This window comes from Schistocerca cancellata, chromosome 3 (genome assembly GCF_023864275.1).
Source record: "Schistocerca cancellata isolate TAMUIC-IGC-003103 chromosome 3, iqSchCanc2.1, whole genome shotgun sequence".
Lineage (NCBI taxonomy): Eukaryota > Metazoa > Arthropoda > Insecta > Orthoptera > Acrididae > Schistocerca > Schistocerca cancellata.
The window spans coordinates 78006492-78020343 of NC_064628.1; the positions used below are offsets into that span (position 1 = coordinate 78006492).

At 38.6% G+C, this 13852-nt stretch overlaps 1 protein-coding gene across 1 annotated transcript in view; it reads right to left on the reverse strand.

Annotated features, from left to right (window-relative positions):
- LOC126177057 (RRP12-like protein) overlaps positions 1-13852 on the reverse strand; it is a 141078-nt gene that overhangs the window by 59912 nt on the left and 67314 nt on the right. Inside the window, exons 11-13 of the mRNA XM_049924294.1 lie at positions 7904-8036; positions 7159-7395; positions 4129-4355 (exon numbers count right to left, since the gene is read on the reverse strand). Of these exons, the coding sequence (XP_049780251.1) occupies positions 4129-4355; positions 7159-7395; positions 7904-8036 (597 nt within the window). The remainder of the gene's footprint in view (positions 1-4128; positions 4356-7158; positions 7396-7903; positions 8037-13852) is intronic.

A 13852-nucleotide genomic window follows, 5' to 3' on the forward strand; every position in this document is an offset into this window, starting at 1 on the left:
ACAAGCTTGGAAAACGAAGTGTATTCGGATAGACAGCAAAGCTCTGTACTTTCAATTTCTGTACCTATCGACAATGCAACGCTTCTGTCTTTTGGTGAGTCACCTACTTTATTCCTAAATAACTCATAATTCTCAATCAAAACTTTCCGTACATTCTTGAAGTTTTCAATCTTTTGTGTGTGCCTATCGATGACAATGCTTCTATTTAGTGAGCTGTCTCCGTTACATCTATTTGGTGAGTTGTCTCCTTTACACCTAAATTATTTACATTCTGCTAGGACTTCCCTTGCTATACTTAAAGGCTTTTGTCTACAATTTATGGGTCTGTAAGGTACTATGTATCAAGATGCCACACTATCTGTGCCTTAAGTTATGAATTATTGGCAGAAACCATGAATTCCAACACAGAAGCTGAGAAACTGCAAACCTAAATTAGATGTTCTGTGTTAACAATATAGGCAACTACAAAAGCTATCTGAGAATGTTTTAATTTTATTACTATTAACCCTTGAGTGGATGCCCCTATGTATAATGTGCGCCAACCACAAATAAAATTGTTTTGTACTGTTCCATTATTGCTTCACAACAGTGAACCCTGAACTATTCCTTCAGCTAACAGAGTGATAAATTGGGGTGTTATACATGAAAGTGAGCAGCCATAATGTAAAATAAACAGTGAACTCATTCAGAAAAAAATTACGTTCCATGCAAGATAATGACCCAGATTACGAGCTAACAGCTCAATCCCACAATGTGGCAGTTGCCTATGAGATAATTAGTAATCGAATATGCAGTTGGCTGGTATCTAAAGCAACTGCACTGTTTAATGCTTCAAATGGGTCAGTACTGTGAGTTAACACCTCTCCATGGCAACAGGATGATATAATGAAGGTTTATTTTATTACTGTTTAATTAAACAGTGCTTTAATTCATATAATGTAAAATCATTGTTTCATTAAACTAAGATGAAAATGTGATTTTTCTCATACATGTTTACCTTTGTAACATGAAGACAGCTATTCTTTACATGTGTAGGAAGTATGCCACAAGCCCGCTCATGTTAAAAATAATTGTGTGCCCACTCAAAGGTTCAAGAAGATGAACGGTTTCTGATTAACCAATAATAGAAAGGGTGACCATGATTCATGCACAGAACAGGGTGTATAGAGGGACAAGGAAAAAAAATTCCCGGATTTCTCCCCGGACATCCCGTTTAAAAAATATGCTTTTTCCCGAGTGAAAATACACGTTTTCTGTGCTAAGTGACAGTAGGTTTTCCATAGATTTTCCCTTGGAACTGTAAAACTTATCAATCCTTTGAATGGTTAACGTTTTATACAATCGCGTAGAACTTCCCGGAAAAAAAAAAAGACGGGGCAAAGAAGTTTTGGAGAGACTTTTAATAAAAAGAAAAAGGAGAGAAGTTTTGGAAAGACCTTTGATTTGAGCAACATACACTCTGCATATTTTCGTATTACGAAAGTACAAATTCGAATTGCACCAAACACAGCGGGTTAGTTTCCGGAGCGTTGAAGCCGAGGTTGCGATGTCCTTTTGTAAGCGAGTCATATCTCAAGCCACGAGATCTCGTCAGCCAATGACAGCAGCTATTCAGAGCATAGGACACGTGTTATAGTCAGCCAATAGCAAGATCACTGATTACATAGCGCGAACACGCAAGAGGAAAAGTTAACGGTTTACATAAATGTACACAGTACCTTATATCTACAAGAAAAGCTAAGCTTTCACATATAATATTAGTCTCTAAGATTAACACGCTACAACAGAAGCTAAGCTTTCACATGCAATATTGATCTTTTTTTTGCGTGTATTATACTTTAAGACACATCACACAAATGTGCCAGTAAATTTAAAATTATGACATAAATGTCTCGGCTCGAAATTCTTGTAAGTGGCTGGTCCTCAAACTGTTCAGTTTTGAACGCTCTGTGATTTAGATATCCATCCCACTTTCTCACTCGTAACATAATTCATCTTGCGTAAAAAGAAATTTACTTTGAAAGTAACGCTTTTCTAACCACCGTTCGCAATACTATGTGGAGACTGTTAGAAATAGGTTCGATTTACCAGTTGCCCGAGAGCGCCAGAAAACAGGCATTATTGTGCGTGTGCAACTGCAATGGTGCAGGAAGCCCGTATGTTCGTGTGTATAAAGCACAAACAGAGCTTCCATTACACCATAAAAGAAACAGGGCATCAGAGCATACTCCAAAGAGCTCGGAATTTCGTAAACCATACAAGAATGCATAATTCGGCTTGAAGTGCAAATTGGCTTTTTCCAGATTCACAATGAAGCAGGTCCCATCTGATACTAAGCTTTTCAGTTTGGTTTTTGGGATGTAAATTTTCTTGGAGTACCAGTACTCTACGATCTCATTTTTGGTTCTTTATTATGACATAATGCAATATATGGCAGATGATGATAACGTGAACTAGAAATTCAGCGAACAGTTGGAACTAGCCAATACTGTAGAATGAAACACTTCGTTTCAAATAAAATGATTGCCTCGGCGGAAAGATTAATAAAGCCAAATTTCTTTAGCAAACTTGCAAAAATAACTTCACAGTTCTGCAAGGCGATTATTGCTTGACTGCTACTAACAGGGAAATAAAATAAAATCAGAAAACTGAAATTAATAATATATTTTTGCCCTCCGTAACTATGTGAATGTATTTTAATTCACTTGATAGCTCCCGGCCACAGAAATCCGTTTTGTTTTCATTTGACGTGGGATCTGTACACGAAGAGAAGCAGCAAAATCACTTAACGTAAAAAGGGGTCACGTGGAGGTTAACACCCTCCCCACTACAACTCAGACAACTCTGGGCAAGCGCGAATCTGGCAGCTAGCGCACGCGAGAAAATTTTTTCTCATTTGCATCTGGCTGCTTGCTGCTACTACCAATACAGCTAACAGCCGAACTTCAAGTAGCGGGAGAAGATACTGCTTATAGGTGAGTCAAATGCACACGCGCAACAGACCACTGGCAATTGGTCCAACGAACCTAATGTGAACAGTTGTGACGTCATGCTCATAGCAAGCAATTTATTGTTACGAAGAATTACAGTCCCCTCTCGTTTATATTTTATTGCTGCAGTATCATTCTCCAGTAGCAGGATACAATAACATTCTTTGCTAGAGAATCAATTCTGAAGTCAAAATTACAAAAATTTAACTGAAAGCTAAAACAATGAAAAATTCCCGGAATTCCGAAAAATTCCTGGGTTTTTCCCGGTTTTCTCTCGGATGAAAAAATTCCCGGGTTTTTCCCGGATTTCCCAGTTGTCCCGGGTCGTATACACCCTGACAGAACCAATTAGCACCTACATGAGACAGAGAGAGGAGTATCTGAGTATGCAGAGCTATGAGTTGAGGGCAAAGCAAATACGAAATTCAACAATTGCTCCCAAGTATTCCTCCATGTTTCAGTGGCTATCACGCAAGATAGATGGCGAAAGCCATTTATTGCTTGAAAATGCTTGTGTTACGTAATGAATCTGAATTATCACCAGAAGAAGGGCATGTAATTTGTGATATCTTTATTTTTTTTGTCAGTACATTTGTGGAATTAATAGACTTTCTCGGGATAGTTTACACCTATCTTCAAGAGTCTTCCAGTTCAGTTCCTTCGGTCACCTCTGTGACACACTCTCATGAATTAAACAAACCTGTGACCATTCATGCTGCCATTCTCAGTTCAGTGTATACCTGTCCTTTTTTCCCCCTAAGGTAAGTCTTTCCGCTCCCGGGATTGGAATGACTCTTTACCCTCTCCCTTAAAACCCAAATCCTTTCGTCTTTCCCTCTCCTTCCCTCTTTCCTGACGAGGCAACCGTTGGTTGCGAAAGCTAGAATTTTGTGTGTATGTTTGTGTTTGTTTGTGTGTCTATCGACCTGCCAGCGCTTTTGTTTGGTAAGTCTCATCATCTTCCTTTTTAGATATAAATTACATAAGTGAGTAGAAAGTAACTGGTTGATCAGCTACTTCAGTGTAATATTTGTTTAGATAAATTACACAAATCTAAATTTTTCATATACTGAAACCAAAATAATTCTTTGAAAAACTGAGTGTATATTGCAGTAATGTACAGGCTGCAGGTACTCACCTATATGATTTCTTCTGCTGCTGGCGATCTTTGATTTGAGGTACTAACTGCTTACAATGCTCATACAGTTTAGAAAGCCTCTCAACATCCTGATATGGCAGCAACAGTCGTAAGAGGTCAAGAATACTCTTTTTCACAAAGTCATCAGAATCTTCAGCATTCAGCTTAATGACTGCCCGGTCAAACAAGTCGTTCCGCAGAGGAGAGTCTGTTATTTCTAAATACACCTATAATCAATATCAGAAATCGATCACAACCTCACTTAATACTATTAACAGCAGAAACTGATCAGTGAACTATGTTTCGGATACCATAATGAATTTTTTAAAAGAAATCATACAAAAAGCTTAGCATCTAAAAACCAAATGAAATAAGCTATAGTCTCTACACTACTTATTAATAATAGTGCCGCAAGGACCTGAATTTACACAAGAATAAGAAGACAAAGCCATCTATGGTCGCAAGTTTTGTTCTCAACATGAGAGGTGGCATTATTGCTGACAGTCTGAGTCTCTCTCAGAAGTTGTATGAAGTGACTACAAGCTAATGATTATGTGAGGAATGTCTCAATTTGTACAGTGGGTACCAATTATCTCTGCATATAGAGTTCAGAGCTCCATTCCAGATCCAACAAACATAAATCATCCATCATAAAGGTTTCTGCTTCCAAAGACTAGTGAACACCTTGTTATCTGTCAATACTTGCAAATATTCATTAACCTTTGATCTAGTTTAAATTTTCATTCCCTGGAAAGTTTCTGTCATTACAGTTTTGCATCCTTTACAATCTTATGTTGTTCTTGTCATGCAAAACCTATGATTCCAATTAGTCTTGCCATTCCAAAAAGAAGTCTGAGATTCCAAAAAATTCAGATGCACGTTCTGCTTATACATGCTACATGCCTCTGAATTGCATTACTGTTTCATATGAACTAACATATGAAAGGACCTCCTGACATCCGCTATCTTTGCTTAACAGTGAATTACATTGACTTAGTAAATATTGAAATGTGTTAAAAGAACAATTATACAGAAGGAAAAAGTAATGAATTAATGACTGAAGACATGTAAACTGATGACAAAGCTTTGTGCATTTTGTCTGACAAAAAATTTCAGTTATTCTAAACTAATTTTTTTCTCAGTTGCTTCCCATTTGTATACTATTTTATTTCACCTGGCAATGATTTAAAACGTCCTAAACAGAAGAAACACAGTAGTCTGACTTGTTGCTGCACATAAAATTTTAAAGATTATGTAAAAAAAAAAAAAACATTTGTATAAAATGCATATTTGAAGCATCAATTGCTTTTGCTTTAAACCCAAATATCAACCAGTTTCAGTCTTGGACCATCTTCACGGATAAGAGGAGTACAGAAGAGAAGATCAGGATCTTCTCTCTAGTACTGCTCTGTGTACATTTATCATTCATATGTTTGCTTCTAAACGTCCTGTGTCATATAATGACATTCATGGCATGCACTACACATTTTAAGTAATGACTAATGTAATATGGTGACTTAAACCACTTTAACCCTTATCTGTGAAGATGGTCCAAGATTGAAACTGGTTGATATTTGGGTTAAAAATAAAAGCAGCTGATGGTTCAAACATGCATCTTATACGTTACTTAATGGCTGTTGACAGTCACCTTCCAAAAATGTTTAAAAATTACATTTCCTTAGATACTGCAAAGTAGTATAACATAACTGGTGCCTGATTTCAGCTCATCTCAAGTCAACAGCAAACATTACTAAATTTTTATAAAAGGCTTTATGTAATTTGTGCCAACCATCTGTAGATCATCTTAAATCCACAACTAAAAGTAGTGACAATTTTGGAGGTGATGCGACTGGCTATCATTCTCTGTTGCATTGTCAAAACAATTATGAAGATATACATTAGTAACGGATGATGCCTTTATTCTTTGACATAAAATTTATCAAGTAATAATCAATATTTCACAAATTTTGAGCAATCACTTGTACGAGATGCATCAAGTACAGGGAAAAGATTGCATAGCTGCAATAAATTAGGTTAACCATGTCAGATGACTAATTTTCGATTTAAATATGGTATAGATAGTTCTGGCAAAATGTAAATAATTCAGGAGTAAAGTCAACAAGCACTGAGTCATTGACAGGAACACAAAAAAGAGACACACACACACACACACACACACACACACACACACACACACACACACACATTCATAGCCCCACATTCCTCACATACACTCCTAGGGAATTGTGTGTGTGTGTGTGTGTGTGTGTGTGTGTGTGTGTGTGTGTGTGTTCCAGTTCTGAAAAGGCCACCTCCAACCAAAAGCTATCCAATTTTTCACTTTTTTTTGTGTGCACATCAACAATGCACCGCTTCTACCATTCAAAGAGTTGTTACCTTTACTCCCAAGTTATTTAAATTTTTTATTTATTTACACTTATGGATCAAAAATGACATCCAGTGCCTATCAGCTACTATTTATTCACAGCTTCATCAAACTATTCCTGAATCTTTGTGAATACGCCTGAATTAAACAAATGTTTTAAATAAACAAGCTTACCATTTAAAAAAAAAGTGCATGTCCAGTTGCAAAATACTTAGATACATTACACGTTAATACTGTAGCACAATTAAGCTCCAAATCTTCAAATTTTCCTAATGTAATTCATTAGTGCAGCTGTCATAAAATGTTAAGTTACAATTGAAATTTGAATTGCAGACTGCATGCAGGTAGTGGTTGTCACTTTGTATTACACAAGCTCTCCAAGATCACAACAGACACTATGAAAAAGACATTTCTCCCTCATATTTGTAGTATTTAATTCCTTGTTTCTTCAAGAACACTATATCTTTTAGTGTAATTTGAAAAATAAATTATCTACATCAATCCTGGGATATATTTCATAAAATACTGAAATTCAACTCCACTATCACTTTGCAGTAAGCATGCAACTCACTATTAACAAGAAACAGCAATATATATATATATTTCAAATTAAAATTTAAGGTGTGCAGAATACTAACACCTACCTTGATCGTTTCATATGCAGATAGTCTGTGGCCTTCTTCATCAGATCCTTTAGCTTTAATAGTATACAGATTAAAGAGAATTGGAAGGAAATTTTTTGCAAATCTTGACAATTCTGCCAGATCTTCCTCATTATTCATTTCTTTACTTCCAGAAATCAATTTCCTCAATGATGCCATGACAGAAAGACGTAGGTCCTTGCGTTCATTAATTGCCGTACCCAGGATTCTTGCAATGCTCTGACAAATAAATATTGTTGGCAATGATCAGCACTCAATATCATCATATAAACTGATTGTCACTATATGTAGTCAACAAGTAATAACCAGAAATATAGTTTAAGAATAACTGATTGTTTTATGAAGTAAAATTATAATGTAACACTACGATCTGACTGAAATCTAGCACATTCTAAAGGAAAATACACTGGAGTTGCTAATTTTGCAATAGAAGCATATCTAGGAACAGTGATCAGGTGTGTTTAAAGCAAACTACATAATTAATTAAAGAATGGTACTTGATTATATACTAATACACAATGATGTTATTGCAGCACAAGGCGCAGGAAAAAAATCTCAGAACCAGAGTGTGATCCTGCACCTTTGGATTTGTTGTTTGATACTTACCCACTCAGACACTGAACATAATGCAGAGTGTTTTATTTGGACAGTAAAGTTACACTAATTATTTCAACAGGTAGTATAATCATGCTAGAAAGGGAACTGCTGTATTACAGAAAAGACTAACCTTGAAATTCTCTTTTATGTCAGATGGTCTGTTACAGAAGCCAGGTAAAAGTGCCCAAATCTGTGATTGCAGCAGGTCATAACTGTGAGCACCAACCATATCACTTTGCTTCTCACACTCAACAGATTTTTCCCTATGAAAAAATCACACATATGAAGTTATCACTTTAATGCCATTATTGGTTTTAAGAGGACAATAATAATCTTAAATGTGCAGTGGGGAGTTTATTTGACCCCATCATGAGTAACAAATGAGTAACATGATGAACTATTCATTTTCTATAATACCTCAAATAAACAGTATAAACTGTAGCTGAATTAATTATTAACATAATGGCAGTTTTTTGTAATTCTTGTTGCATACGTTATACTTGACTACTGCAATAAATTGTGTAGAAATGTCAATGCCCCATACAGTGAAAAAGTAACTTATATGAAAATAAGTAAAAATTTTACTTAGTTGACACTACAAAAGGAAAGAAATTTTACGGCCAGATTGATCAGTGCTCATCTGAAAAGATAATAATTAAAGACTTGCTGTTATGAGAGGAAATCCAAGTACTTTTGACCAAGGTACACATAGCACTGTAGTAACTTTTACAGTTTATAAATCCCATTGTGATTGCTTACAGTGCATCCCCCCTCCCTCCAGGCAGAATTCTTATGGGACCATAATGACTACTGAGTACTTCAAGCTGAACACTTAACTCTCCCAATAATGTAACTTCATTCTATCCAATAAATGCCAGATACTGTATACTTATCTTCCAATTCCATTATGAAAAGGAATGTCGCTACTCACCACATAGCAGAGACACTGAGTCGCAGATAGGCACAACAAAAAGGCTGTCACAAAAAATACTTTCAACCATAAGGCCTTCGTCAACAATGCATCACACACACACACACACACACACACACACACACACACACACACACACACACACACACACACTACAATCTCGGGCAACTGAAACCACACTGCAAGCAGCAGCACCAGTGCAAGATGGGAGTGGCGACTGGGTGGGGGTAAGGAAATGGCTGGGTTGGGGAGGGGAGGAGAGGGATAGTATGATGGGGGTGGAGGACAGTGAAGTGCTGCAGGTTAGACAGAGGGCAAGAGAAAGGTGGGGAGGGGGTGGGGAAGTAGGGGAAAAGGAGAGAAGTAAGAAGACTGGATGTGACGGTGGAATGACAGCTGTGTAGTGCTGGAATGGGAACAGGGAAGGGGCTGGATGGGTGAGGACAGTGACTAACGAAGGTTGAGGCCTGGAGGGTTACGGGAACGTAGGATGTATTGGAGGGAAACCTGCGCAACTCAGAAGAGCTCGTGTTGGTGGGAAGGATCCATATGGCACAGGCTGTGAAGCAGTCATTGAAATGAAGGATGTCATGTTGGCAGTGTGTTCAGCAACAGGGTGGTCCACTTGTTTCGTGTCCACAGTTTGTTGGTGGCCATTCATGCGGACACACAGCTAGTTGGTTGTCACGGCCACATAGAATGCAGCACAGTGGTTGCAGCTTAGCTTGTAGATCACACGACTAGTTTCACAGGTAGCCCTGCGTTTGATGGGGTAGGTGAAGTTAGTGACTGGAATGATGTAGGTGGTGGTGAGAGGATGTATGGAACAGATTTCACATCTTCTAGTACAGGGGTATGAGCCATGAGGTAGGGGGTTGGGAGCAGGGATTGTGTAAGGATGGACAAGTATATTGTGTAGGTTTGGTGGACGGCAGAATACCACTGTGGGAGGGGTGGAAAGTATAGTGGGCAGGACATTTCTCAATTCAGGGCAAAGCAAGAAGGAGTCGAAACCCTGGTGGAGAACATAATTCAGTTCCCCAGTCCTGAATGGTACTGAGTTATGAGGGGAAGCCTCCTCTGTGGCCGGACGGTGGGGCTTTAGAAGGTGGTGGGACACTGGAAAGATAAGACATGGGAGATTTGTTTTTGTACAAGGTTGGGAAGGCTTCAGTGAGACCCTCATTGTATTTTGAGAGGGACCATTTGTCACTGCAAATGTGACGACCACAGGTGGATAGGCTGTACAGAAGGGACTTCTTAGTATGGAAAGGGTGGAAGCTGTTGAAGTGGAGGTATTGCTGGTAGTTAGTAGGTTTGATATGGACGGAGGTACTGATGTAGCTGCTTATGAGGTGGAAGTAAACATCCAAGAACGTGGTTCCTTGGGCTGAGTAGGACCAGGTGAAGCAAATGGGGGAGAAGTTGTTAAGGTTCTGGATGAATGTGGATAGGGTGTCCTCACCCTCGATCCAGATCGCAAAGATCTCATCAATGAACTGAGGTTCAGGACGCTCTATCCACATTCCTCCATTTGCTTCCCCACCTGTGGTCGTCGCCTTTGCAGTGACGAGTGGTCCCTCTCAAAATATAACAAGGGTCTAACTGAAGCCTTTACAGACCATAATGATCCTCTCAATCTTGTACAAAAACAAAGCTGCCTGTCCGCATGAATGGCCACCGACAAAATGTGGGCACGAAACAAGTGGATCACCCTGTTGCTAAACACACTGCCGACATGACATCCTTCATTTCAATGACTGCTTCACAGCCTGCACCATATGGATCCTTCCCACCAACACCAGCTCTTCTGAATTGCACAGGATTCCCTCCAATACATATTACATTTCCGTAACCCTCCTGGCCTCAACCTTCGTTAGTCACTGTCCTCACTCATCCAGCCCCTTCCCTGTTCCCATTCCAGCACTACACCGCCGTCATTCCACCGTCACACTCAGTCTTTTTACTTTTCTCCTTTTCCCCTACTTCCCTGCCGCCTCTCCACCTCTCCCCTGCCCTCTGTCTAACCTGCAGCACTTCATTGTCCGCCACCCCAACCATACTATCCCTCCACCTCCCTGCCCCAGCCTCCTGCTTACCCCCACCCAGTCGCCACTCCCATCTTGCACTGGTGCTGCTGCTCGCAGTGTGGTTTCAGTTGCCTGAGACTGCAGTCGTGTGTGTGAGTTGCGTTTGAGTGTGTGTGTGTGCGTGTGTGTGTGTGTGTGTGTGTGTGTATGTGTGCGTGCGCGCGCGCCTATGTCTGTCTGCCTGTCTATTTTTGACGAAGGCCTTAATGACTGAAAACTTTATTTGTGACAGTCTCTTTGTTGTGCCTATCTGCAACTCAGCATCTCCGCTATATGGTGAGTAGCAACTTTCCTTTTCATAATATCGTTACATTCCATCTTCGATTTTCCACTGTTTGGTAGGCATGTAATATGCCTGATGTTTATAAAACTATAACAAAACTGAAAAAGAGGTGACTGTATTTAATCCATTTCAAGCCACACTTAAATAACAAAGCAAATATAGTTCATCATATGATGGATAAAGCATAAAGTGGCTCCATCTCTCAGGGATTTACTGGGAGCAGTACTTACTTATAGTAAATCGCATGGAATTAAATTTAGCCGGATGGACACTTACACAATTACTGGCACATCACGAACACTGCCAGCACTGAGAATTCATGATATCTATCAAAGTATTCCAATCTGAGCTAGGGCAGCTGGGGCCTCTAAGGATTTTACAGTTTTACAGACTATACTGCAACTTGTGTTCAAATCGTACATCAGTTTCTCCATATCACATGAATAACATCCAAAGTATGTTTTTTTCTTTCAATGAAATATAATGTTTCCATCCAATAAAATTACATTTTCGATTTATATGATTTAAACTTCATGAAGAGTAATCTACATTTTCAAGATACTAATTTGTATCACCTCAGACAAGGTACTTTATTAGCTCACTTTTTTAACATTCCGAACAATATAATTAGTCTGCATATAAATATTTCCAGCACAAGTGATCTGTACAAAGTGCAAACTGTAAGTGTCTCCTAGGGACGTTAACATCTTTCACCAATTTTTTTATTTTAAGAGGGTCACACAGACTTAGAGCAGACCAAATAGACATGTGCTAAGGAGAAACCCACAATAATGTGGCAACCAAGAATACAAATTTACAACACGTAATAGACCCAAAAGAAATACATAACTCACTCTCTCTCTCTCTCTCTCTCTCTCTCTCTCACACACACACACACACACACACACACACACACACACACAAACGTCTTCTCATTAGTAGTGCATAGGCTCACTGACTACCTGGATACTGTCACATACCTACAATGAAAATGACTTAGAAATGGAAAATGGATGTAAAGACCAGAAATTTTACATAAACATATCTGGACTGTCTTTAATCATTACTCCGATGATTCTCAGTTGTCATCACTCAATTCCTTTTTGCTACTCTCTTTATGAAGAGCTCCATCTTCTGTGTCATCATGCACATTAGAAAAACAGCATTTTCTTAAATGCATGTTGGACAATTTTATTCGGGGTACATTTCCAAGATTGGTCAGTCCACTCACACACTTTAGACAAGCTTGCACGCTCAACACATCCTGCTGGCATTGACTGCCTATCCTCTTTCATTAGCCAATGTGTGTACATATTTTTAACTTTGTTGTTAAATTGTTTGTTTAAAACAACAACTAATGGCTGTAAAATTGATGTCATCCCTCCTGGAATGGGAGACAAGTCTGTTCTACCATCTAGTAATTATCTCTTTACAGCCAGAGCGGTATGATTTGTGTGCAAATCTAGTACAACCATGTTTGGCAAACCTAGCAAGGGCCCATGACAATGTTGCCAAATAAGTTTAACCCAGTCCAATACCACGTCCTCTGTGAACCAGACACATACAAAAATGCTTTTTGGAAAAACCTCAGACTTAGGTAACATCTTATGTGTAAAAACAATGAATGGTGACATTTTATGGACATCAGCTGCACAAGGAACCATGTTCTGCTTTTCACAACCCGCAAACGGCGTATTGACATCTTTTTTTCCTTTCCCTTCTACCACATAATTTTTGGCATATCAAAATACACTACTGTTTGGTCTGCAATACCTATCTGATGAAGAATGTAATTATTTTTGGCATGCTATTTGATTAAGAAATGCGGCGAGATTTTCCTCATGGTTTTCTGGCAGCTTCTGTGTAACAGAAGTGCTTCTCTGAAGAGAAAATCCCAAGCACTTAATGAAACAAGCAACCCAATTGCAGCTTCTTTGAAATCTTTTGCTGTTGAGCACCATCATGTGCTTTAGTGTGAATAACTCCTGCATCCATGGGTAAGCACTTCTGTCATTGCTCCCTAACAAAATCATTCAGTACAACTTATAATCTATATCAGTGGCCACACTTTCGCCCAAAATTTTTTTTCTATTGCTGGAACAACCTAAAATTTGTTTCTTTTGCTGATTGCACTGTCTCACATTATTCTCATCAATCCTATACCACTGACCTGCATCATGTTTTGATGTTTTCTCAGTGAGAGAAATCATTTCTCTTTTCAACTTTATGGTATAGTGAAAAAGCTTCATCATGGTAGATTAAAACCTGGCACTTCAGCAAAGTACTAAAGTAGACTGAAACAAAGATGAAATCTGAATGCACCCTTTGGAAATGTTGTAATGAGTATTGCTCTCAGCAGCCTAGGGGCCAGTGGAAGAAACAGAAATGAATTTACAGGAGGGGGAGTGCAGCACAAAAGTTTCATCCACTGCATGCAGGGCAGATAATATATGATTCATACTGATCATCTGCTATGGTGGAGATCTCTCATGGAAGTAATAAGATTTTGTAAAAGCTCATTTGTAAGGATGTTCATGTTCAAATGTGGAATTTATTTGTACTTGTGAATAAGAAATTAAATTAAGGCAGTGAAACACAAATATTGGCAGCATTGAGAAATGGTTTGATGTACATTGACACATACTGACAGCTTCTGAATGGAGCTGGAGCTGTCACAATGTAAAACTCAGCTTATCATGCTTTCCAACTTTCGTAAGCTTCTTAAAAAACATCCCTAAAATAATTCCTTGCAGTGGCTTCTAGCAGCATTTTTCA